The 27,984-nt window shown below is 38.9% G+C and overlaps 5 protein-coding genes across 5 annotated transcripts in view; all 5 read left to right on the top strand.

The window, feature by feature from the left end:
• The first annotated feature begins 436 nt into the window (after positions 1-436).
• On the top strand, positions 437-3,386 carry LOC139144196 (uncharacterized). Its single transcript, XM_070714850.1, has 2 exons — positions 437-664; positions 841-3,386. The coding sequence occupies exon 2, from the start codon at positions 1,107-1,109 to the stop codon at positions 3,384-3,386; it is 2,280 nt and encodes a 759-aa protein (XP_070570951.1). The 5' UTR covers positions 437-664; positions 841-1,106.
• A 501-nt stretch (positions 3,387-3,887) lies between these two features.
• On the top strand, positions 3,888-6,191 carry LOC139144185 (uncharacterized). Its single transcript, XM_070714839.1, has one exon. The coding sequence runs from the start codon at positions 3,888-3,890 to the stop codon at positions 6,189-6,191; it is 2,304 nt and encodes a 767-aa protein (XP_070570940.1).
• A 62-nt stretch (positions 6,192-6,253) lies between these two features.
• Positions 6,254-7,228, top strand: LOC139144175 (uncharacterized). Its single transcript, XM_070714831.1, has one exon. It carries the CDS (start codon positions 6,254-6,256, stop codon positions 7,226-7,228), a length of 975 nt encoding a protein of 324 aa, XP_070570932.1.
• A 4,558-nt stretch (positions 7,229-11,786) lies between these two features.
• LOC139135438 (cytochrome P450 20A1-like) lies at positions 11,787-20,356 on the top strand. Its single transcript, XM_070702822.1, has 11 exons — positions 11,787-11,882; positions 12,763-12,839; positions 13,092-13,261; positions 13,670-13,815; positions 13,904-14,071; positions 14,796-14,862; positions 16,278-16,457; positions 16,810-16,933; positions 17,968-18,082; positions 18,454-18,518; positions 19,479-20,356. Exons 1-11 carry the CDS (start codon positions 11,799-11,801, stop codon positions 19,735-19,737), a joined length of 1,455 nt encoding a protein of 484 aa, XP_070558923.1. The 5' UTR covers positions 11,787-11,798; the 3' UTR covers positions 19,738-20,356.
• Positions 20,357-22,313: 1,957 nt separating this feature from the next.
• Positions 22,314-27,984, top strand: part of LOC139135428 (cytochrome P450 20A1-like) — a 9,570-nt gene continuing 3,899 nt past the window's right edge. Inside the window, exons 1-6 of the mRNA XM_070702811.1 lie at positions 22,314-22,438; positions 23,483-23,553; positions 24,472-24,641; positions 25,370-25,515; positions 26,809-26,976; positions 27,500-27,566. Coding sequence (XP_070558912.1) covers positions 22,343-22,438; positions 23,483-23,553; positions 24,472-24,641; positions 25,370-25,515; positions 26,809-26,976; positions 27,500-27,566 — 718 coding nt within the window. The 5' untranslated portion in view covers positions 22,314-22,342. The remainder of the gene's footprint in view (positions 22,439-23,482; positions 23,554-24,471; positions 24,642-25,369; positions 25,516-26,808; positions 26,977-27,499; positions 27,567-27,984) is intronic.

Below are 27,984 nucleotides of genomic sequence, written 5' to 3'. Positions count from 1 at the left end.
AATTAAGGCACCAAATTTTGTGAAAAGTGCTACAGATATTGATTTGATAAATATTCAATTGTGCTATGAATCATTGAACAGTGTCAAGTTAATTTAGGGATTATTTGCATATTTAATGAACTTTGTAATTAGTGACATTACTCTAAAATTACAGCATTAAATTAAATGAAACGTGCTACAAATGTTGATCTGATGAATATCTAATTGTCCCATGAAGCATTGAGCAGTGTCAAGTTAATTAACAGCTCATTTGCATATTAAATAAAGTTTTGTAATTAGTGATTAACATCTGAGAGTACTGTGCAATGTTGAAAAAAACCTGCTTCATATAGTGATAACGTATATCTTATTGTTCTTTGAAGCGCACTACTATTAATGAGCCTGTTGTAAAACACGTGAGCATATTCAGTTCATATCTGGTAACAAGTGGTGTGTTGAATTGACCCTTCATGACCCTTTCTAGATTTTCTGAAGATCGCCCTCTATCTTTCTTAAGGCCCTCTGACACAAAGGTCAAGAAACTTCTTGGTAAAACAATTAAAAGGTTAAAGATTAAATTACACCCAGGCAGACACGTTTTTCTTCCACTGTCTTAAAGCAAGTAGACATGCCACGTGGATCTCACTAACACTCCAGCCAAAAGTAGGACTGTAGGCACAACGATGTAAGTTGATTTCCTTTTATGACTTTCCAATTATTTAGAGGACCATTTTGAATGCAGTGCTTAGATATTTTAGTAGAATTTAGTTCTTTTCTTCCGTTTACTTTGGACTTGATTTGCCTCGACTCTCCGATGTAGACAATGAATGACCTTGTATTTTAATCTCTTTATTTACCCAGTTTTCACCGCTTCTTGAATAAACCTATCCTAAACTAAAGCAACTGAGGGTGGTTATTTCTTGGAGTGAGTTGGCACTTAGCGGATACAAAAGTAACTGGACTCCGCCACAGTGAAAAATCGTCCCAAGTGAGAAATTGCGGAAAACCAGTGAACCATTGGACAAGACACTGGCTCGAGTGCACAGCGGACACTGGCATATAGGCTACAAGGTAGGCCAACTGTATACACATATACAGCCAACTACAACTGACTCAAAGAAACTATAATGGATGAAGATAAAGTCGAAGGAGCTGAACTACCAGCCCACACAGAATCTCAAAATGAAAATCAAGGAGATATTTCTAAGACAGAAAATACCTCAGAACAAACAAACGAAGGGGCGGTGCCCAGCGGGACGGCCACCACTGTTGAAGGTGGATCTACTGCCCGTGCTGAAGGGCGCCCTCTACAGGACAGTAGAAAAAACGAAGGAGGACTGCTCTATGCTACCCTGAACACTGAAAAGGCCCTCTCGAGCATTTGGAACCAAACAAGGGGAGTTCTTATCGACCTCAGGGGGATGCAGGACCCAACAGAATGCAAAATTGATACAGCAGAGACACTTTCCAAGGAATACGAACAAACTTGGAACAAACTTCAGAGACTTTATCAACAAGACAAGACTCCAGAAGGTAAGGAGCATGCAGAATTAACGGAAATAAGCTTCAATAGGAACATTGAACAAGCAAATGAATACATTAACGATGCAAAGACAAGGAGAGCTGAAAACAGCATCCTCATCTTCAAATCACCATCCGAACGAGGATCTGCATTAGGCAGCTTACGTAGTTCACACAGAACCAGATCATCAACATCATCCAGAACAAACGCATTAAAGGCACAAGGCAAGGCACGCTCTGCAGCAAGAGAGGCAGAATATATGAAGACAATAGCCCATCATCAAGCTAAGATCAAAGTTATCGAAGCTGAAATGAAAGCAGAAAAGGCAAGGATCGACGCAGAAACCCTCCAGCAAGTAGCGGAAGAAAATTCCTTACCAGTACAGACACTTACTACACCAGACCAGTCATCAAACGACCATGTATCACGATACATTGCAATGAAAAGAGAAATGAAGCATGATCCATTACCAACACTGAACTTTACCGAGTTCGTACCCAAAGCACAAAACAAAGACTTAGAATCATCCCCTCTACTGATACAACCAGGACAGGGAACACCAACAGAATCAGGTGAGACAGTTACACCTACTTCAAATCAACAGACACCTACAACAAGCCAGAACAACAACATGCAACCTCTGACGGAGATAGCCCAAATGATGGCCCGTCAACGTTTACCACTACAACAACCAATAACATTTGGAGGCGACCCAACCATGTACATGTCATGGAAAAGATCATTCGAGGCCACTGTGACAACGGCCTGCATACAGACATCTGAGAAACTTGACTTCCTGCATAAATACACGCAGGGAGATCCGCAGAAAATCGTCGAAGACCATCTACAACATTACGTAGATGACCCAGACGAGTCATACATAGAGGCTTGGATAGAACTAGAAGACAGATTCGGCAACCCTGCAGTCATCACCGCAGTAATCCTGGAAAGACTGAAGTCCTTCCCGAAAGTTAAACCAGATGAAAGCAAAAGGCTACTCGAACTATCAGACTTGTGCTCTAACACAGAGGCACACATGAGAAAACTCCCTGACCTTTCGTCCCTCAATACACCACAGGGACTCAAGCCCGTCATGGAGAAGTTACCAAGATTCGTCCTCAACAAGTGGAGAGATAACGTGGCATCATACAAACGACGCCACAAAACATTTCCTCCATTCAAGTTCTTCAAAGACTTCCTGAAAGACACAGCGAAAGCAGCATGCGATCCTGATATTCCAAGACCAGACGACACACACCCTGGAACAAGTAAGTCAAAATCCAGTCAACAAACGAAGACTAGAGCGCGTGTACACGCAACGAAATCATCAAATGAAGAAAAACAATGTCTCTTTCACGAGGCTACAGGACATAACCTGAAAGATTGCAAAGCATTTGCAAAACAACCAGTTCCTGACAGAATTGAACTGTGTAAGAAGAAAGGCTTGTGCTTTAAATGCACTGAGAAACATCTCGCCAAAGACTGCACATCGACCATCGAGTGCGCCATATGCAAGAGCAAGAAACACATCACCTGTCTCCACGCTACACCCGGTGACAGGTCTAAGCAGAAAACAACCGAAGCTAAACCAGAAGATAAAGAAAAGGAAACCCAAGAAGCTACAACAAAATGTACCAGACTCACGAAATGCCCAGCCGGACGTTCGTGTGGGAAGATAGTCCTCGCAAAGGTGTATACACAAGACCGACCAGCAGACTACATAGAAACTTACGTAGTCCTAGACGACCAGTCCAACGCCTGTATGGGTGACAGCCACCTCTTCGACGCACTGAAGATACACGGCCCAGACCTTGAATACGAACTGTCAACATGCAGCGGCAAAGGAGAACTCAGAAGGGACGACGTAGCAACCGCGTCATCATAGAATCAAGTGATGGAAAGAAAAAATTCTCTCTTCCCGTCCTGCTAGAAAACGACAACATACCGAGCGACAAGAACGAAATACCCACACAGACATTTGCAAGACCTTCAAACATCTGAAGCCCATCATCGATTACATTCCAGAACCAAAAAAGAACGTTGGAATTCATCTCCTCATCGGCAGAAACTGCCCAGAACCACTGAAAGTCAGAGAAACAAGGAACGGACCTGTTAACTCGCCTGGGCTCAACGCACTGACCTAGGGTGGACAATTTCAGGTGAACTGTGCCTAGAGACAGCAAGAGGTGTAATCCGCACTTCAGTACACCGTACTACTGCAACCCTCAACAGCTACGATGAATCGGCGCTCGAATGTAATCATCACATCCACATCAAAGACATAATAAGCCCGAAACCCGTCAACTTCGGCACCACCGTCTTCAAGCGGACACCTTACGACGAACAAAAGGCACCCTCCATTGAAGACAAGCAATTCCTGGACATCATGCAACGAAAAGTCCATGTAAATGACGAAGGAAATCTAGAACTTCCTCTCCCCTTCAGGCAAGACCCGAAGAAATTACCGAACAACCGACAGTCAGCTCTGAACCGATTCTACAATCTGCAGAATCAGCTTCAGCGTAAACCACAAATGATGGAAGAATACTTTCAGTTTATGAAGAAAATAATGGAACGTGACCACGCAAGTCCCGTTCCAGAAAACGAAATAGATGTCGACAACGCATGGTACCTACCACACTTCGGTGTCTACCATCCCAAGAAACAGCAGATCAGAGTAGTATTCGACTCCAGTGCAAAGTACAACGGAGTCTCCTTGAACGACGCATTGCTTCAGGGACCTGACCAAATGAACAGCCTCCTCGGTATCCTGCTACGATTCCGACGCAAGCAGACAGCAGTAATGGGCGACGTAGAACAAATGTTTCATAGCTTCCACGTCAACAAAGAACACAGAGACTATCTGCGCTTCTTTTGGTTCAAAGACAATGACCCCACGAAACCAGTAATTCAGTACAGAATGAACGTACACCTGTTCGGCAATGTCTCCTCACCAGCCATTGCTACCTTCGGACTAAGAAAGATCGCTGAAGACGGCGTATCTACGTATGGAGAAGACGTGAAAGAGTTCATCGACAAGAACTTTTACGTCGACGACGGACTAACCTCAGCACCAGATGCACAGAAAGCTATTAGTCTCATCAATAGAACAAGAGACTTACTAGCGACCAGAAACGTTAACTTCCACAAGATCGTTTCAAATGATGAAGAAGTCATGACAGCACTTCCAAACGAAGTACGAGCCAAAGATTTACAGAGTTTGGATTTCAACCAAGACACCTTACCAACACAGAGATCATTAGGGGTCAAGTGGTCTCTAGAGGCGGACGCATTCACATTCGAAGTAGACTTGAAGGAGAAGCCATTCTCACGGCGGGGAGTACTGGCGATCGTAAACTCAATATACGATCCACTCGGTATACTCGCACCAGTTTCCATAGAAGGAAAACTAATACTACGAGGCCTCATGACAGAAACTAAAGGACGCAACTCATCAAACCTTGGATGGGATGAAACGCTACCAGAGAAATATTTGCCCAGATGGACCAGCTGGTGCAACAACCTCAACTACATCACAAAGATACAGCTACAGCGATGCTACACTCCACCCACCTTCGGACCCATAAAGAAAACTGAGTGTCACATTTTCTCTGACGCCAGCAATGAAGCCATAGGTGCCGTAGCGTACTTGCGGTTGACTAACCATGAAGACAACGTCAACGTATCATTCATACTTGGCAAGGCAAAGGTAAACCCGACTCATGCAGTCTCCATACCTCGCCTAGAACTGTGTGCAGCCGTCCTAGCGACAGAACTCGCACAGAAGATCATATCAGAAATCGGCCTGAACATCGACAACGTCATATATCACACGGACAGCGAAATCGTCCTTGGATATATAAACAACACCTCTAAACGTTTCCACGTATACATAGCGAACAGAGTAGAAAAGATACACAACATATCATCACCACACCAGTGGCGACATGTGTCTACACACGAAAATCCAGCTGACATCGCATCACGCAGCGTACCAGCCCAAAAACTCAACTCAACTATCTGGCTATCAGGACCAGCATTCCTGTGGCAGCGAGACGAGCAAGACAACCATGAAGAAACAGAACACAAATACACAGTAAGTGACGAAGACCCTGAGGTCCGCAAACAACTTGCTGTCCTCAACACATCAACGAAGGAAGTAGAACAAGACGACTTAGGTGCTCACCGATTTCAACGATTCTCATCATGGAGATCCTTGAAGAGAAGTATTGCCAACTTAATAGGCAAAATCAGACAAAGAAAATTACCAGAAAAGACAGACAAAAAAGAAGAAGAGAAGTCTCCAGAAGAACTGAAAATTGAGATGATGGCACAAGCAGAAACCATCATCCTACGCTCAGTACAGAAAAGTGTGTTTCATAAAGAATATGAGATACTATCTGCAGCAAAGTCAGCAGACACTGACAACAACAAACTACAGAAACGAAATCCCATCAGCCGGATGAACCCATTCATCGATGAAAAAGGACTCATCCGCGTTGGAGGAAGACTTCGTCAATCTGACATCGACCTCTGCGGCCGACACCCCATCATCCTCCCACAGGACAACCACATTTCACGACTTATCATCGATCATGTACATCACAAGTACAACATCAAGGCAGACAACTCACCCTGTCAAACGTCAGAGCTAATGGCTATTGGATCATGGGTGTACATGACATGGTAAGAAGCATACTACACAAATGTGCGATATGTAGAAGACTGAGAGCAAAACCACTCACTCAACTCATGGCCGACCTACCGTCGGACAGAACAGAGAAAACCCCACCATTCACCAACGTCGGAATGGACGTATCCGGCCCCTGGACCATAGCTTCCCGCAAAACCAGAGCCGGTACGTCTGAAGCAAAGAGATGGGCAGTTATCTTTCTCTGTCTCTACACTACAGCAGTACACATAGAAGTAATAGACTCCATGGACACTTCATCCTTCATCAACGCCCTACGTCGCTTCATAGCCATACGCGGCAACATCAAGAAACTCAGATGTGACCAGGGCACCAACTTCATTGGCGCAAAGAACGAACTTCAGGCAGCAGCCAAAGAGCTGGATCAAGACTGCATCAAGAAATTCCTTACAACGAGAGACTGCGAGTGGATTTTCAACCCACCTCATGCATCCCACTTCGGCGGTATATGGGAACGACAAATTGGTACCATCAGACCCGTTCTTGACTCTATGCACTATCAACTAGGCAAGCAACAATACACACATGACTTGCTGACAACTCTCATGGCAGAAGCCAGCGCCATCGTCAACTCAAGACCTATAACAACTGTATCATCAGATGCAAACGATCCCCAAGCTCTCACCCCTAACATGCTACTCAGCATGAAGACTCAATCACCGACCCCACCACCAGGCTCATTCGTCCAACAGGACATCTACAGTAGAAAACGTTGGCGACGCGTACAGTATCTAGCTGATCAATTCTGGATACGATGGAGAAAAGAATATCTACAAAGCCGTCAGCCACGACCAAAATGGAACAAATCTACAATCAACGTCAAAGAAGGAGACGTGGTTCTTTTGAGAGAGAAAGAATACGCAAGAAACAGCTGGCCCCTCGCTCGCATAGTGAAGGTCTACCCCAGCGATGACAACAAAGTACGAAAAGTAGACGTGATGATCTACAAAGATGGCGAACATCGAACCTACCTCAGACCAATTAGTGAATTAGTTTTGATTGAAAGTACAAATTGAACTCTGTGATTGAATTCAATGAACACTATATACGGACTCTCTTAGTATGGACCCTTTCGTATATACTCTTAGCTTTTAGAATTTATTTAGCATTTATTCTATTTGAAATTTATGATTAGTAAAAATTCAGCTTACCGCGCATTTTTAGACGGGGAGTGTGTTGAATTGACCCTTCATGACCCTTTCTAGATTTTCTGAAGATCGCCCTCTATCTTTCTTAAGGCCCTCTGACACAAAGGTCAAGAAACTTCTTGGTAAAACAATTAAAAGGTTAAAGATTAAATTACACCCAGGCAGACACGTTTTTCTTCCACTGTCTTAAAGCAAGTAGACATGCCACGTGGATCTCACTAACACTCCAGCCAAAAGTAGGACTGTAGGCGCAACGATGTAAGTTGATTTCCTTTTAAGACTTTCCAATTATTTAGAGGACCATTTTGAATGCAGTGCTTAGATACTTTAGTAGAATTTAATTCTTTTCTTCCGTTTACTTTGAACTTGATTTGCCTCGACTCTCCGATGTAGACAATGAATGACCTTGTATTTTAATCTCTTTATTTACCCAGTTTTCACCGCTTCTTGAATAAATCTATCCTAAACTAAAGCGACTGAGGGTGGTTATTTCTTGGAGTGGTTGGCACTTAGCGGATACAAAAGTAACTGGACTCCGCCACAAGTGGTTTAGCCACAAACTGGTGACGTCAAAATCGCCGTACGCAAAACATAGACGTCCCGTTATTGCGGCACTGACTAACTAATAATGTTAAAATAACATAAACTTGCACTTTCTTCAAATCATGGAGCTCGCTTCGCTCGCTCCGTTCCGACAATTTGGTCGGCTAATCCCAATGCTTCACACGACACAAAATCAACCAAATGAAGACCATCACAGACATTTTAGTGTTAGGGTTAGTTAGTTCATGTGCTCGCGGCAATAATTCTGTCTCATTCCGGGTACAGTGTGCCCCCTCTCACTTTAAATTCATCAAATCTGTTGTCATGTACAAACTGACTCCGACGGCAATGGCCATATTGACCCCTTTTCAATACAGGCCTTGCCAAAGACGGCACAATGCTACGTAACAGAATTCAGAGTTCATTCAAATGCAATTATATTACCAAGCCCTGCCCGTCGCATTTTGATTGGTCGAGCTGAACCACACGACTGACCACAAATACACAGTAATAGTCAGTTTATATGCCCGTAAATATGACTAATAAGATTAACAACTCAAAGTATCGTAACTATACAGCTGAACTGTAAATCATAATCAATCACAAAATAAAATGGAGCACTTGTGGACCAAGTTGAGATACTTTTTTTCTGAAAACATCTCCTTATTTGCCAATTATTTTCTGTTTTTACATCGCGCGTGACAGTGCGTCGCGTATTGCTCAGTTACTGGGCCCAGTTGTCGTTCGCTTTGGAAATTTTCGCAAATTTTGACGGTTTTCTTGTGTTCGCTGATAATATAATGGAAATAACAGACTCCGCCCTGACCATTAACGTGTATTTATGGGCGCGGACTCGAGGAAAGCTAAATTTAATTCACGTATTGAGTCCCTATATTTTTTCTGTTAAAATTCCATTTCGTATTCTAGGGATCACAGGGCTTCTAAAAAATACAGGTTTGTTATTGGGGGGGAGTAAGTGGACGTAGACCTCCCTCTAGCTCACTGTCTCATAGATTGTTAGTAATACTTGCTGCAACAGCAAGACAAGGACGCATAGAAAATTGTCAAAATACGTCTTACCAAACCTTTTTTTATAGAAAAATATTGAAAACGTATATTTATAAAAATAGGGAGTAATCAACACTTTATATTACTTCAAGGAGAAAATGACAATAAGACTACATTGACAGGTGTAAAGTCTTCTTTTTATAGCTGCGCATTAGTCCATTGCATACAAATATAATATTCATTCACTATATACCAGTATAGCAAAACTGGCAAGTTTAGTGACTAGAGACAATACTGCATGGAAAATAACCACTTTTGACATTTATTTTCTTCTACAGCACATTGCAATAAGTAAATAACATCCATAAATCCATTTGATTTGCTTCATTGGAAGGAAACCATATTTATCATATTTTCTTCCGGTTAAAAATACTGAATTACCAGAAAAAAAATCGATTTAAAGTCATCCAATTCTATGACGTCATATTTTTTGCTAAAGACTTATGCATTTTAGAAAGACCAGTATCTAAACTTTATAAACCTATAAGGTATATGGCATTTCAAGCCAGTTTACTTCATCAGGGAAAGAATGTTGTACCCCTACCCCCAGCTTTTTGCACACCCCATACCGATACACGCAATTCAAAATTGACTCCAGAGAAGTAGTGTATTGTTAAATATCCAAGGTTAACACTTATTTTGTTGTTTAATATGTAGAAATAAATAACGTAAACACAAAAAGCTGTCAAAAGTTTGCTTCATAAAAAGTAAATCACAATTGTTACATGGTATTTTGGTAAAAAATTTCAAAATTGGCAAAACAATTCATTTCAAAGTCCTCTTATTCAATGTACACAATACTATTTCGCTAAAGTTGGTATTTCTCATGAAGATCTGTATCTGAGCTTTCCACAAATGTAAGGTTTGTGTTACTTCATGCTAGTTTACTCAATGTAGGGGAGAATATAGTACCCCCTACCCCTACCCATTTTTCGCCATTTTTCGCGGTACATGCAAATCAAAAACCAGCCCAGATAGGTAGTGCATCCCAAAATATCCAATGTTAACATCTTTTTTCTTGTTCAGCAGGTCCTTAAGAACAAAAAAACGCCCACGTAGTAGGGATGTGGTGGGGTGCACGGTGGGCCCCTCCAGCCCACGGACTACTAGAAATGGGCATCATGTTTTTAAAGCTGGGACTCAGCTACTGGCTACTTTGAGCGGGAAAACGTTGAATGGAGACGTCGAAGCCATGTGTGTCACATGATATTTTATTAAGCGTTTAAAATGTGATCGAGGGAATATTGTTCCGCCATATTTAGAAACCGTATCCGATTGTTATAAACCAACACATCAATATCAGACTAGTAATTCTCATGGATTTACTCTACCCTCTTACAGAACAACTACTTCATCTAATTCCTGTATTTATCGTGCAATTAAGTATTTAAACATTTGCCTGCTGTTTTTCACGGTATCATGTCTTTACGGCAATTTAAATAAATGCTAAAGACACATCCTCCTATGTGATATTTGTGTAGTTTTTTTGCAGTGCTTGTTTTATTGTATATGTCGTGCCTTTTGTTTGCCATTGGATTTTCATTTTTCTTTCATGTTTTGTATTTTGCCTTTTATTTCCTCTGATTTTTTTTTAGTTTTATCACAGAGAAACATATAGACAGAGTGGCAATACTTGCATGCCTTTTGTTCCATGGTCGTCTCGGTAGACTATTGGCTTTTCATATTAAAATGAGCTTAAAAGGTGTTAAACTTTTTGGAGGCTTTGTTTGTGGTTGATAATTACACGAGATTATGCGAAAAATACGACGAGATGGCATCGTACTGCCAGTCGCGTAGCAACCACAGTTACTTTGTGAGCTCTCAGGCCAGAAACACTGCTTCACGCCAATCAAAACATAACACGCCAGCAGTTTCATAAACATGTCCTTCCTTGACGCCCGTGTAAAAGACGGTATGACTGACCGTAAACCATTGAGTAAAACCAGACAGTATCGATAAAAGACTTTCAAATTTGGTTCAAATACACTCATTATATATTCATAAAAATATGAGAGGAATTTTTAAAACGGTAATACTCATTTCCCTGAAGCTCAAAACACTCCCGTTTTCGCCAGCACGTCAATTCTGCTCAGCACCACACGACAACAACAACACAAACTTTGCCGAACATACTTTCGCTTAACAATTGGCGAAAATCCGAAAATTACCGAAGGATTCATGGTCGGCACTCTTCGGAAAAGAGAGGCGAAAGCAACCTGAGGCGAGGCGAACATGGATGGGTTACGTAACCGCTTCACGCCTTAAACAATACCCGTTGCCACTCTATCTATCTTTCTCTATGGTTTTATACATTACAATACTTTATTATATTTTTACTCCGTTCCTCCCTAGAAATCAGTACATGATTAAGGGAGCTAATCAGTATAAATATGGATAAATAAATAATAAATATATAAATAAATAAATAAATAAAAATTATGCCCGCTCCCCATTCCAAACGACAGTTCAAGCTCCCAACTGCCCTCTCCGCGCCACTGAAATTCCATTTTGCCCACTAGATTACTTATTCCCATATGTACATTTCATTTACGCTACTACGAGACTTATAACAGCTATTAAACGACAACAACAATGTCCAAGCCATGGAAGGTGATTCTACATCTGATTTTAACTGGGTCGGCTTCAGTGGTAATATGATCAGTGCGCCTTGAAGCTATACGAGGTTCCCATGGAGACAAATATACAGGTATTACTCGTCGACCACAGCAACGGATTTTGACCTGAATACCGATGCCCTTTGGCCTATCATATGAGAACAGCTACGTGTTTTACTGCTTTGTATCATGACCTTTGACACGAGAGCAAAATGGCGAGCTTTGGTATACTTGTAGCATTTGCGGTGATCGTAATGTCAATTTTGTTTAAGTGGTTCGAATCTAACTGTCCACAGGTAAGGAGATTTGATTCTTAACTGAGATGCTTTCCTATTGAGAGACGATGTACTAAACATGCACCTAGTAACTTAGAAGTTCGACAAGTCAAACCGGTACAGTAACTGAGCACGATGATCCCATGATGGCATGTGACTTCCTCCCTGGCATTGTAGGCAGGCAGTTCCCACAGCGTGAATGGCGTCAGCAAACGTTTTGGCAATGTTATTCCCTTGTTGTATAGACCTACTTTGCATTTGTAAAAGTTGTTCACAGTTCCAACACCTTGGATCTATTCGTTCCTCTTGCGATGATGCTAAAGCGAAACATTTGAGAACACTCACTGACAGACTGCAATGATTTTGCTGCATATTGAAATGTCCCTTGAAGCCAGTTTCGCATCATACCTACCTTCCTACCTATTGGTCTAATTACCTCCATATACCTACCAACCTACCCATCCACCAACTTTGCTGTTCAAAACCTATTGAAACAGCTGTGAACACAGCGTAGGATCAAACAGTATGTTGCATATGGTGTACAAGGTCGACAACAGGTTAAAATATGAACCTCCTCCACTGAAGTTTAGGCAAACGATCTGCGGGGAGCTTGACGTGGAAGGTGTTGGGGAATTGGGGCGAATGCACCAGGAAATGTACTGGGTGAACGTATACAATCGTGTTTACCCAACAAACATCATCTTCTAACATTGGTTATAGAAGTGTGGATCTTTCGATTATATATTTTATAGAGAAGCTGAAATTAATTTTGTAATTTTCACTTCCCGTGCCAGGGTTTCGCATCCCATACATAAGCGAGTGAGGTACATTAATCCAGTTTGCATTAATCAGAAACTAAATTTTCCAAATATTTAATATCATTTTCTCTTTTACTTTCCAGGGCTCGGCATGTGCGAAAGCAGATCAAATTTTGGAAACTTTGACAATAGTACCAGGAATGAAGAGGCGCCATCAAGAGTAGGCTCATATAAAATATATCTCTATTATTCTTTATTTTGTTATCTGATTTTTTTTTTCGCAGCAGCGAAGACAAATTCCGTGCTATGTCTTGTCCATAGCTGAACGACAAATGAGAAAGGGATTTTTCTCATGCTCACCTATGTACACTATGATAAAACTTTGATATACTCCTATGCAACTAGTTTTATCGCAGTTCATTTAAAAAGTTGACTCTTACTAATGTCTTGTTGATCGCGCTCAAAATCGCAGAGACGGAAATCTACAAGACATTACAGAAGCGGGTGGATTTCCGCAATTTCTTTTCACTTTACATGAGAAATATGGTCCTATTGCGTCATTCTGGTATGGTAGACATTACTATGTCAGTCTTGGATCACCTGAAGCCTGGAAGCATACCATCAAGTTGTTCGATAGGCCAAGTATGTATAAACATTAATCCATCAATTTTTCGAAAAGTTATACATAGCAATATATCCTACACTGCTTCAGCACATACGTTATCAATGAACAAGTTGGTATTGATATTTATGGCGGGAAATAATTACTGTTCATGTGAACATTTCAGTGTTCCATTATTCAGTTGATATGTATATATATATATATATATATATATATATATATATATATATATATATATATATATATATATATATATATATATATATATATATATATATATATATATATACTAACTTTAGTTCCATGCATCATGCAATCTTCAGACAGAAGGATGCATGGAACTTAATTAACATGTTATTACGTAAAAATAGTTTATATATATATATATATATATATATTTGAGCACAGTAATCATTTAATATTCACAGATATTCTGTACGAGTTCGGTAGACCAATGATTGGCGATGACAACATGCAATATTGTAATGGTGAAGAGGGCAAGGCAAGACGGAAAATGTATGATGTTCCATTCAGACACGAAGCTGTAAAACGTTATTACGAATATTACAAAAAGGTAAGATATCCTAGCGCCTGCAAATCCCTCAAAATGATGCTTGTACTGGCTAGAAATGTATAAATTCTAAATCTGTTTTCTTTTAAAGATAGCTGATGATATAGCTGGCAAGTTATCTGCTATTCCACCAGGAGACCATATTTCCTTGAAGGAATACATGTCATTGTATGTCAGTCGGGCTTTTTTACGAGTATCATTTGGAGACCTTTTCGACGATGAGAGAAATGTTGTTGTCCTGCACAGCCATTACGAGACCGTAAGTATCTAATATCCATGCATATATTAACATATCCAAATTGCCTCTTATGTTTGCATGACTAAAGGCAAGTTATCTTAATGAGCAACGATCTGGTAACTGGTGGCCTTTGCAAAAGTGCCGCCAAGACTAATCAAAACACTACTATAATAAACAAACCACAACGTTAAAAAATAGTCCGACGTATGACCATCACACAATTGGTCACTATCACAACTTTGAAAAAGACGACACATTTTTATAATAAATATCATATGTCAAAGATGGAATCTCTGAGAAGGTTTGACTTTAGAACAAGGTTTTAATAGTCCTCTTTAGTCTCGATTTCCAGACCTCGGTCGCTTCGCTCTTGCATAATAATCATAGAAAAGTGCACAGCCAGCGTTGGGGAGTGTGACAAAACATCGAGTCGTGAGGCAACGAGACACGATATGTCTGTCCCTACAGCCAGCGGTGCACTTTACTTTGATGGTTGAATTGCGTCAGCGAAGCGAACGAGGTCTGGAAAGCGAGACTTAGCCCTTATGTAATCATTTCAGCGATTCAAATTTTAATCTGTAGTCACAATTACTCTCTTTGACACATCGAGGTGCCTATAGTAGCTTATTCGCTATGACAAACCACACCTTGCTCTTCAATTGGCTTGTATCGAATGACGTGAATGTAAATACCAGCGGCATGATTAAGGAACCCGTTCGTGCTCTTCTTGTTTTAACAATCATAGGCCATGGAAGCGCTCAACCAGAAAATTCGTTACCCTTGCCTTGAGACCGAAGAGAACTTCAAAGCCGGTAACATTTCATTATTGTTAACTTAATTCAGATGAATACAATAACACGTTGGGGGTCAAATATTTAAAAACGTTTTAGGAAAATAAATCTGTTGATATGTCTCTGTCTAGATATACAAAGGTTTTATCATTGCAAAGAGTCCGCATAACATTTGATTGTCCGTAAGTTTTCATACAATTTTTTATTCGAGAATTGACGGTGATATATTGATAATTCCAAAGTAGGTCGCGTCAGTATATTTGTACGTTAAGTTACCGAAATGCGTTTATCTAGAACCTACAATGTGACTAAATATGAATGTTGTTTACAGAAGAATAAATGCAAGATCGTATGTATTGTCCTTCACTTTACACCTGCATATTTTGTTGGTTGTGACGTAACGACAAACTGAAATATTTAGAAAGATCTACTTTTCGAGATCCATTCCAAGAAAAACGTCTTTGCCTTTGAGTCTATGCACTTCTGCTATTTAAAGACTTTCAGCAACAAAGTATGGGTGTTGTATAGAATAAAATGAACTGATGCTTCACAATGAAGGGATATCGTTGTGAATAAACCGAGCAAATTTTTACCTCCTGTGTTAGCACTCTTCTATGAGAATTTTAAAGAAAAAGCACTCTACCTGCAGCTTATTCCGAAATACAGGGTGATGACACTAATTACTTCGATCATGGTTTTTCTTACAAAGTCTTTGTTTAAAGTTTCAAGAAAAGGGCAATATTATAACAGTTTGCACGTTTAAGTCAATGAAATCAGTTAATGTTGCATTACGAAAGGTATAATACTGCCTTAAAGGACAAGACCATTTTCTTTCTATCATATCACGCAGCTATTGAGAATACGTATATATCAAAAGCGTGCTGTTGCAAAACTATATGAGATATCAAATTTATCTCCAGCGTGTTTACGCCAAGGGCTGTTCTTTCACCATAGCAACCTTCAACGTATTAACATATCTTTAAGGCAAATATACGATACTGGGTCGTTGCTTTTTTGATCTGATATGTTTGTGAGTAGAACTGATGGAGAGTACATAGACTTTTCAATTTTCTAAGATTCATGGCATAACCGACTTCTTAAATTGTGCAGAAAAGTGCGATCCTATTTCATTTTACATGTATGTATGTATGTATGTATGTATGTATGTATGTATGTATGTATGTATGTATGTATGTATGTATGTATGTATGTATGTATTTATGTATGTATGTATGTATGTATGTATGTATGTATGTATGTATGTATGTATGTATGTATGTATGTATGTTGTACGTACGTACGTACTATGTATGGATGGATGGATGTATGCGTGTACTTACGCACGCACGCACGCACACATGCATGCACGCACGGAAGCACGCAAGTGTGTAAGTATGTACATATGATTACTATTTTTCTCTATTCTGTTTAAACAGCCTTAAAAGTGTGGCATAACCAAATACTCGACGTCATACTACATCGACGTGAAAATCCTCCTCTAAACGAGAAAGATCGGATCTTTCTTGATATACTTCTTGATTGCTGTAAAAGCGAAGAACACTTACTTGGAGAAGTCGCTGTCTATTATACCGGTGGTTATCATACTACTACCTTCCGTAAGTAAATATATAATTGCCAACACAATGTTTTATTTTAATGTTCCAAAGTTCTTTTGAATTGCTTTTCATCGGGATAGATTAACACATTTTACTGCATCACCAAACAATCTTTAAGTAACAAGAGCGCGACGGTGTAGACGGCTATCTTTCGTCCTGTCTTCATATATCAGGAGCTCTTGAATGAAACGAATTGTTTCAGTTAGATAGTATTTCTTGAATTGTTTTGCAGCCCACTTATCCTTTAATGCCAACATTCATTACATTCGGCATTTATAAAATTATAATAAAACTAATCTGAATATGAGATAAATCTCTAGAAGTAATCCAGGTCGCTCACTTTACTTTTCAGTGCTTGTCTGGGCTTTCTATTACATTAGCCGAGATATGGAAATGCAGGATAAAATTTACGAAGAAATAACAACAATTCTCGGCACAGGCAAAGAAGTTGATTTTGGGATTCTAGCAGATTTGGAGTGAGTGTTTTACGGAGAGTATATGTACTACAATTCTTCTCCCGATGTATTTGTAAACCACATTATGCAAAGGCCGTAAGACTTATTACAAATATAGATAGGTGGAAGGAAAGCCCTTGTTTAACACTTCCTTACTTAAAAATGTATTGCAAAATTTTCGACAACATGCAAATCAAACCACCTTGTTGAAGGTGTTAGAAACAATTTCACTTTTCGTTTCATGTACTTTTCTTTTATGATAATATTAGCACCGACAGTTGTGAACAATATCCACTGTCTCTTCTGGCACAAGACCACTAATTAATTTCCCATAGGCCACCACAGGAGCGTTGAGCTCGATTTTCCTATTTTAAAACATTCAGCGGCACGAATCCTCTTTACAGGTGTTAGGTCAATGTCAGCTTGACTACTGATTAATTTTTCGTGTAGGCAAGTCCACGGAAATTTTGAGATAGGGATGAAAATAGCGCCCTCAGTGGTGTTTTTGACAAAATTCAGGCTTATTGTTATGATTTCTATTAGCCCTACAAAAATATCTTTACAAAAATTCTTGACGTTAAAGTTCAAACCAAACAAGCATCCATACAGATATCAAAACTTCAAGGTCTGCACTATTTTTCTTCCGAACTATCTTCGTGGGCTTGTGCCTTCTCTTGTCCGTCATTTTATCAAATCAATAATCTTATGAACTTTAGTGCGAAAATACCGATAGTATATTTAAACCAAATTGTGTTCTACTCAAATCTTCGGTTGAAATTTACCCTTCTGAGAATTATGTTAGCTGTCACTACTGTTTTGTGATGAGTTCATTTGAAATACGATTTTTTCCCTCTTCGATCGATGCTGATAAATCGGAAATTTTGTGATTTCTCTTTAACGTCTTCAGTTTAAATGATGAGTGATCGCTAACAGTCTTCTTCATATTCAATTCTTATATTCTTCATCGTCCACGGCCATAGCAGCAATGCATATGATGCAGCTATGTACCATATGTAGATATTCTGACTAATCATTTCAAATACCAAATACATTAGGTACTTAAAGAGAGTTTTGAATGAAGCTATCAGGTGTTCTGTCCTTGCCCCGTTTGCTGCGAGAGTGAATAACGAAGAAGACATGAAGGTATCGGAGTATACGATAGAAAAAGGGGTGAGACAACAAATTGCAGTTTTCACAACGAGTCAAATAAATGTTAAAGATTATACACAAATGAAAAGCTTGCGCTAACTTCTATCATTATGCAAAATTACCAAGCTGGTTCAAAGCGGTATTATGTCAATTCATCAGCTGATTAAAAGTACATACGTATACGAATCTGGCACTTATATAGTTAAGTTATTTTGTAATAAGAAAAGCCGTATTTTATGAATGTTAAATATTATATAATGCGATTAAGCTTTCTCAAACGGTAGCGATTTCATTAAGTGCCTTACAATTTCAAATGTTCATTAGGATTTCTGTCCGTACTTCGAAGTAAACTTTGCTCTTTTTGATTTTTGTTAACATATACTAAATCATAGACTGGCATAGTGCATGCAATCGGAGTAGTGCATATGGACAAGAACATCTGGCCAGAACCAGAAAGGTAACGAAACGATTAATACAGTGACATAGTCCTAACATATATGTTTTATGCATTTAGGAGAGTGTAGTAGGTCATAGGTAAGGATGTGAAAACAACTATGCTATTACATTCACGGTACAATAGAATTATATGAAAAGGAAATATTAAAATGATAATACATGATGGCGAGGGCAAAGGTCACGATTTGTTGTCTTCCAGGCGGACAGTGACCATGATGGTAATATTGATGATGCTCTCGTCCGGAGCATTAGCACCATGATAGGTAACAATAACCTGATCTTATTATTCTACAATATGCCATTAATTCTATTACACAACACAAAGGTTTCTGTGCCACAAACCTTGTAGATAATAGATTCACATCGGAGGCACAACAGTCACCATGACAATTTACCGTTTCTCAATTACCATATTTGTATTCACTCCTGTTAGTGAAGATATTGATGTATTCGTCAGTCTCGTCCACTCACTGTGCAATCATATCAGGTGTAATATCCACTGTAAACTGCGCGTTTTATATGAAGCTTTGGCTTTACAACAAATACGCAACTTTTGTAGGGCAACTTATTAAGCGCAGAAGAGGTGAGCAGTATAATTATTTAAATGCGTCCTGGCGGCACCAGTACTAGATCTCTCGGCCAAGTGCCTTCTCAATTATGGCACACTACCCTTCCCTAAACATCACATGGTCAAGTACCCAATTGAATCTCGACATCCGGTTATTTGCTGTTTACTGAAAACCCATGTGTAATTTCACAGCTGTGATATTACTCTACGTAGGATTGGTTTACGGTGTCCTTTGACAACCATGCAATGCGTTTATAATCTGTAAAATACAAAGAAGCGTGTCATAATCATGATTCAAACAGTACGCATCAGTAGTTTAACAATCACTTTGAAGAAATGTACATGTATGTTTTTAGAAAAGTTGTGCATATTCTCATTCTTCTCCTCAAACAGATTCGACCCTGACCGATTTCTGCCAGAACAAACTGCAAAGCGCCATAAGTTGGCGTTTTCACCGTTTGGTTTTGCCGGAAAGAGGATGTGTCCTGGATATCGCCTTGCGTACGCTGAGGGCGTGGTATTGTTGGCAACGCTGTGTAGGAAGTTCAAATTTCATTTGGTGAGAAACAAAAGCATCCAACGCAAATATGGCTTTGTTACATTACCAAGTGAAGAAGTCTTCGTGACGATAGAGAAACGAGAACAACGCTGACGTTTATACCTGCAGGGCGTGGAATGGAATGTATCACACGAGATGGCGAATAACCGGCGTTCCAGTGACACTCCGAAACCAGCGAAATGCTAAATTTGTGGCTATTAAAATGAATTGGTCTTCGAAAGGTGTACTAACATCAAAAACGGAAAAACATATTAACTTGAAAATATCAAATATTCAACGATAGAGGAGAAATTCCTTATATCTCTAAAAAAATGAGTCAAAGTGTAAAATGATATATAAGCATCCTCGAACTAAGCCATATCGCACTTTGGGAATACCTCACATAAACGCTACAGTTATGCACATTGGTAAAGGTTTGGGATTGGAACTCTGGCGAGGCACATGAGTCGGCACAAGCAAATCAAGAAATATTTGATTTGGCGTCCTAGAACTCTTGCAGTGCATGGTATTCAAGAGGCAAATCAGAGTTCAGTCTTCGTTTTTCCTTTTGCGAAAGTGAATCAATAAACAAGATGTAGTTAGTAACAGAATTTTATGATTAGACGCCGCAACTGACATTTTGGCTGAAATGATTTTTCTTCAACTTAACCATGACCCAAAATGATATGTTACCTGCACTAAAATGAAAAAAATAAAACCTTTCTTTAAAATATTTATTAGAACGTGTTTGCGTTCATGTTGTTCATTTTTTTGGCAAAATAAAGGCTTTCCAAGACAAATAGAAATGTCTGCGAAATACCGATTTTGCACTTACGCAACACTTTATGAACATAAGTTGCAATGATGAAAGTTCCCAGTTGTCCTATATTTGAGACAACAAAGTTTGGTTTGGCCAATAAAGTTGTCGTTCCTATCGAGTAATACCAACAAACATTTTGACAGTGTTGAGTACTTAACCAAGATGAAAATGTTTCCTTCTCGCATTCCTAATTTACACGTTTTCTATTTTTTGTAATACATGTCTGTGTTAAACCAAAGAAAAATACTTTCAGTCAACGCCAGGCTTAACAAAAATTCAATCTTCCTCAAAGTCAGCGTGGAATAAAGAAATAGAGAAAGGAAGAATGAGCAAAAACGTGTTAGTTTCAAAGATTTGTGATACTGCGATATATCCTTTCTTCCATGATTGCTTTAGAATCCTCTAACCCTCAGTGCACGATGTGAGGTCGGTTAATATTCATTCACGCAAAATATATAATTGTTGAGATTTTTTTAGTATTAACATTTTATTCTTCTCATTTAGTGTCAGTGTTTGATATCCTGCTGTGTATATCCTATAAAATCGAAAAAATAATAATTATATTCTATTTAATATACGTATGGTATATGCCTATGACATCATGTTTGTTGATTCTCTTTACGGATGTTCACAAAACTAACACTAATGTGGACGACAAATAATGATTTCAAATTTCTCTTTTACCACTTGCAGAAAGACTAGTAGCGTTGAAACAGTACAAACTCGAAAGTGTTCCTCATCTGAATTAAATGAACTGGAAACAGAAAGGCTGTTATGAAAGCTGTTACTGAAATGCCAACTTTAGATAATCTAAATTGATCGCGAGCTTTGACACTCACATAAATATAGTGGATGTTTATCATTCAGCTGAGACAGTTACACTTCGCTCGCAAACACGCACGTAGTTTCTGGTGTACCACTTGCGATTTTACAAGTTAGTGGCGCCTGTTAATTTCTGAAGCCTAATGAAATTGCGGAGGCTAACTTGTGACTGCCGAATATCAGTTAAAACGTTTGAACCCTCCTCGAGAATAATTCCATACCCGATGTTTTGATGAAGGTCTCGAACGAGTGTACAGAAGCCATACAGCAATTTCCCAACGTCTTAGTAACATTTCATGCAAGGACATTTATCTATGGGAGTATTTTTTCTCGAGTGAGCCAAAAACTTGAACGTTTGCTGTGGAATACTCTCAAAATAAACCATCTCGAATGACGGGCATATACCAAGACACTTAAACCACTTCGCCACATGCAATTAGAGCAGCAGAGAACTTGCCAAAAACGATCTGCTTTGCCTTTCCTGCATATTAAATTCTGTGCCGCTCAAATTAGCGTTATTCAGGGGAGTCTTAAACTAGTACGTATAGGCAACGTCATCAACGACGTAATGTCACCGTGGTAAAACATGAAGTAAAGTATGTTAACGTGTCTTATCCAATAACTGCTCGATTGGTCTGTGTCTGACCTTTGACAGCGTACATAAATTCACGTGCAATCATATTCTTAAACAATGAACAGATACGGACATAAGGTTATGTGAAGAAAAATGGGACAAAACGTTTGTATGCGAAAACATGTTTCTCGTGGGCACCTACACATGTTATCTATCTTCAGCCCTAATGATGACGACTCCCTAGTTTACTGAGCGTTGATGCGAATCGCCTCGTATGTCCACTTATTTTAAGTGGTGCTCATATCATTTGATTCACAGCGGAAAGTTACAAATATGCATGAGTGTTCTGACTGAACACATACGAATTCAGTGGGGAACTTTCAACATAGTGCGGTTAAATATTGGGTAAAGGGTATCAGAACAATATTCCAAACAAATATCACCATGCTTGACCCAAGAATGACATGGTCAGTGTATCACGTGACCTTTGACGGAAAAGCAAGATGGCTAATGCAACTGTTTTCGTCGCTGCGGCAGTGGTAGCCATTTCAATTCTCTACATATGCCTTAAACTATTGTTACCAGCTAGATATTCAAAGGTAGGGCAATTTTGAATCTATGATGAATTAGATTCACAATCTTATCACCGGTAACTGTGATAGGGTTGTGTACTGTACTCTATACCTGAAAGACATATACAGGGTACCTCGAAGGTTTAACTGAAAGAGACGTATAGGGTACCTCCACTGTTTAAACACTACGGTTCTGAAAACCTGAAAGGCAATCAAAGGGTACCGCCAAGATTTAAACACATCGGTACCCTACATCTGAAAGACCCTTACCGGGTTATACCTAAAAGACTCTTATAGGGTTATATTATGTTCAAGCGATGTTGCGAAAAGAGTCAGTTCACCAATGTCCAGTGTAACGCGATACCGGCCTTGTCAAGTGAAGGTTTCAAGTGTGTTTATCATATTGATTATTTAAGTAAATTTGAGCACGCAGCGAGTCAGTGAATATGGGAAAGGACTTTGCCCTAGCCTGAAGTTGGATTTGTCCTTCAGTAACCCGCCCCAAAAATTGTCGTGTATTCGTTTATCCGTGGGCCTGCTGGACACCGAAGGCAGTCGTCTGTCTAAAGTCTGACTTCTGTCCCAGCTACAGATACAAGACGTCCGTTGCATTCAGCTTCTCACTGCTTCAAGTAACCGATTTAACGTCACTGTCGCTTTTTACCCTCTCTCGAGATATTTTCTGCGCAAGGGTAACACTCACTGAAAACTTCCTTCGTCTTGACGTTCAATAGTCTCAGTCGATTGATATATAGAATGTACGAACAAACATCACTTTAATAGTATTGTGCAATATGTTAATTTTCCCCAAATGTGCAGGTCAAAAAAGTGACAATCGTTAATATAGTGAAACACTGATAGCAGACATCAAGAAAACACTTACCTTATTTAGATGATTGTTTATGTGGTTCTGGTTAATGAGGAATCGTCATAACTAAATAATTACAAAATATCTGAATAATGTGAACCAATCGTCCTCAGCTATACCTCACATACACTGTACACTCTTATATCCATAAAACGGCATTCCTATTGGCTGTGGTATTGTTCTATTGCCATCTCATTTTCCAGGAGTCCACAACGAAAGACCGACACCCGAACACTTTGAAAATGATACCAGGAATGGAAAAGCGTCACCCAGAGTAAGTCCAAAGGTAGCCTACAAGTTGATTTAAGGTAGAATGCGCCTCGGGGAAAGACATTCGGACTCTCAAACCTTTTACTATTCTTTTCCGATCCACCACTTCTGGGTCCCCATTTTAAACCTTTGAGCGCCAAAGTCAATTTTCGATGCCTTTATAAAATGTAACCCTAACAATTTTTTTCAGGTCCAAACATTTTGTTGTGATTTTCCAAAAGAAATTGACCAAAAACTGGAGTGTATGATATGTACTGTCCAACTTTACCAAAATTTTCAAAAGAATTGCAAAAAAATTCATAAAAATTGGTAAAATGTGTCACTATAATTTTGGTGGAAAAAATTACAGCACTCAAAGGGTAAAACTCTAGGAGTGAGAAAACCTTTCACCGTCTTACTTTTTAGAAAATCAAACAACTATACTCTTACCAAATCCAGTATAAATGCAGGGGTCATCGTGCACAGTTCGATACTAGAGAAACAAATTACCTACAATCCCTGTGTCGACTCTATTTTGCCCGTAGAGTTGACACAGGGATAGCGGCCATTTTGAATTATTTTGAATATCTGTTATGTTAGATAATTTGTTTCTCTAGTACCCCTGCTTTTATACTTGATTTAGTAAGATTATAGTTGAACGTTTCATTGAGGAAAGTTTGAGCAAAAGATCACTAGTAAGTCTTTCGCTTTCGAGGCACATATTGCCTTAAATAGAGGCGACGCTTTGTTTTAAGGAGTAAGCTGTTAGTCGGTTAGAAACGTTACCTCCTTGTACCGGTTACTAATATTTGCAATCATGATTGATTGCAATAAACATTCTCAGAAGAAAAAGGTAAGACCGAAAGGAATTATTGTGCTGAAGTGAAATTAAGAATTTGACAAGGAATGGCCCATACAATGTATCAAATCACTTACACCACAGGGAGGGTAATCTACAAGACATAACGGACGCTGGAGGTTTGCCGCAATTTTTGTTCAAGTTACATGAAAAATATGGCCACGTTGCGTCATTCTGGTATGGCAAGCATTACTACGTCAGTCTGGCGTCACCGGAAGCCTGGAAGGATCACCTCAAGGTATTTGACAGACCAGGTAATATATGAATCGCTTCGTTCTAACATAACCTGGCATCACACTTCTTCAGGTATTGGTTTGAAATCTTAAGCACGTTTAAATGTTGAGTGAATACCTGTTTTACAGGCAAAATATAATCCCAAATCGCAGAGTATTTTGTATACTTTACTGAGGGTTAAAATGTTTTGATAATCAGGGCATTTTGAGTTATCATTAAATTTCATAAATCGCTCAATAGTAAAGCGCCTTTGCAAATAGACAACTTAAATGTGTACACGATGCCTATAGTAGTATAATTTCTAAAGGGAGTCCTTATTGATGCAATTCGTAATTTTCTTAAATTGATTTGCATTTCATATAGGATCTTATTTGGTCCGTAGACATCTTTCGTAATCCTACAAAATTTTTAAACAAAAAAGCATAACGTGATATAAATGGAAAAGCAAATTACACTGGAAAGATATTATGTGATCCAAGGGTTTTAACAGGGCCAGGAGTTGTGGAAATGACAGATTTTATTTCACTGGAGTTTCACTACGATAAAAAACTCTTATTATAATTTGAATCGTCACACTAAGGTCCCTCCAAAGGACCGCTGTCACACCCACTTTAGTATTGGTTTATCTTCGGCACGAATTATTCCGTATAGATGGACCAACAGACTAACACAGTAATGCCGAAGAGGCAGGGGTACACCTAATCACGTTTCACAAGAAAGCTGTTTGATTCAATTTACTATCTCACAGGTGACCTGTTCGAGTTTGGGAGGGCGTTGATTGGTGACAAGTGTGTGCTATACGCTAATGGTGAAGATGGTAAAAGGAGAAGGAAACTGTATGACGTTTCATTCAGAAAGGAAGCTGTGGCAAATTATTGTAAACATTATCAAAAGGTAGTTGTGCCGATACACCAACGCTTAAACAGAATTTACAACAAGAAAATAGTCACATACATACGTACATACGTACGTACATACATACATACATACATACATAAATACATACATACATACATACATACATACATACATACATACATACATACATACATACATACATACATACATTCATACATACATACATACATACATACATACACCCCACGTCTCAATATTGTTCTATTTTGATCAAGATTTGCAAACGATAAATTAAAGTCATTAAAATGCTGAGATAAAGTCGGAATGCGAAAATAAATTAAAATGCATCAATAAATTTCCTTTTTTGGTTAAATATTTACTAGCATTGATAACTCGAATCAAGGGTCGCCGTCCTTGTACCGAGTACGCAAGGTTATCGCTGGGAGCTGTTGGGCCTACACTATAGGGCATGTGTTAACTCCTTCTCCGAGTGCCGAATGGGGGCGCTTTTCATCGTCCTTACCTTCAAGGTCTTTGACTAAGAAGTGTATCCCAAAGATACGTCATCGAACGAAACGACTACTATGAACAGTGATTTTTCACCTGCAATGACAACCGTATTTCCAATTTTTGTGATTGTACTTAAGGTAGCTAATAGACACTTTCAGATTTTTATTTTTTTTTCTCGGTTATAGAACTTGAAGCCGTACGCCCCAATAAAGTATATATTTTTGAAAGCCCTGATATTGGGAACTGACCATGCGCAGCACAGTCATTATTTGCATAATAGTCACGTTGCACGATTTCCAGTTGAAATTTATGCAATGACACGCCTTAGCAATACCCTTAAAATCCATGAGCGATATTTTTTCTCCGAGTCTCAACTCAAAGTATTTGGATCGACAATTGCAATGTCTTGAAAAGCACCTTCGTCCAACACCATTAAGGAAATCCAAGACACGAATTTAAAGGGTATTACCAAGGCTTGTCAATGCACAAATTCCAACCGAAAATCGCGCAACGTGTTCTCTAAAGGGAGGAAAAAACCGATTTTGAAAGGTTCAGCAAAACGCTTGTCACGTGACTATTAAGCAAAAATGACTGTGTACTTTGCAAGGTCGGATTTCCCAATATCAGGGCTTTCAGAAAATATATACTTAATTAGGGTTTCTAACTTCTATAGCTGAGAAAAACATAACAATCTGAAAGTGTCTATGAGGTATCTAGCTACCTTGATAGGAGAAATGAAACTTTGATTTTCGAATGAGTATGCATTTGATTAAACACGACAAGAAATTCACTTGATCCAAATTTCTTTTAAATCCAAAGATAGCTGACGGAATAGCTCAGAAATTGTCTTCTGTTCCAACTGGGGAGCATATCGCAATCAAAGAATACATGTCTTTGTTTGTGAGCAGAGCTGTTGGACGAGCAATCTTCGGAGACTATTTCGATGATGAAAAGAGGGTTATTGCTCTACAAAAACACCACGAAACAGTAGGTATTTTCATTATATCGACATAATAATGATAAGAAAAAGTGTAGTTTATACGGTTATTGTTTGTCTCCAAGTTAATTAATATATGTTTTGCGCAATACAATATCTAAAATCAAAGCAAGTCACATGAAGTTGTGTCAACCACGATGAACTAAATTTAGCACCTTGAAGAATCGTGTGTTGATAAAAATTAAAACGCTTAAATGCAATAACAAAGACAGTCCATCACACGTAATGATGACTGCTTGATAAATATCGTAGTGTCAGGAAAGTAACCTTGTTATAGCGTATGCATACTATGTTATCATCATCATCATCATCATCATCATCATCATCATCATCATCATCATCATTTGGAATTTATGAATTCCAAAAAATCGAAACGCTAAAAAGTGTGACCTGATGTCAAACACATTGAATATATCAAGATATCTCCATAGTGCAATAGGCTTACAAAAGAATGCAAGGATATGATGTGACACATCTTCAATATCTTCAATATATGTTTCCTGTTGTTTTCAGACCATGGACGCATTGAGCCTGAAATTCGCTAACCCTTGCCTGGAGACGGATGAGAAGTTTAATGTTGGTAATGTTGCATAATTCCTCTGGAACCGATTATTTCCAAAAGTGATAAAAATATGAGTGAAGTATCGAGCTATATACACCTTCCGTTTATTTATCTCCTCTAAATATTGAAAATAATTTATGTAGACCACACATTTTCTTCCTTTCTAAGTAGATCATCAATATTATAGACTGATAATATTGTCAAATTGCATTGAACTGGTAGTACTACGCGTGTATTATACTTAAATTAAACTACAAGCATTCTTAGGGTGCTGTCATTCTTGTATTACGTCATTATTAGTACGGTGTCTTACTATTGATACACAAACAACATTCCTTCTAAGACTAAGCTTTGAGGCACCGCCTCCTATCATTGTTTATTTTACCAACAAGAGATTCAATCTACTAAGACAATATCTTTAATCAACCATGTGCCT

The sequence above is a fragment of the Ptychodera flava genome, chromosome 1 (genome assembly GCF_041260155.1).
Source record: "Ptychodera flava strain L36383 chromosome 1, AS_Pfla_20210202, whole genome shotgun sequence".
Lineage (NCBI taxonomy): Eukaryota > Metazoa > Hemichordata > Enteropneusta > Ptychoderidae > Ptychodera > Ptychodera flava.
The sequence above is the reverse complement of the archived record's forward strand: the minus strand, read 5'-3'. Positions and strand labels throughout refer to the sequence as shown.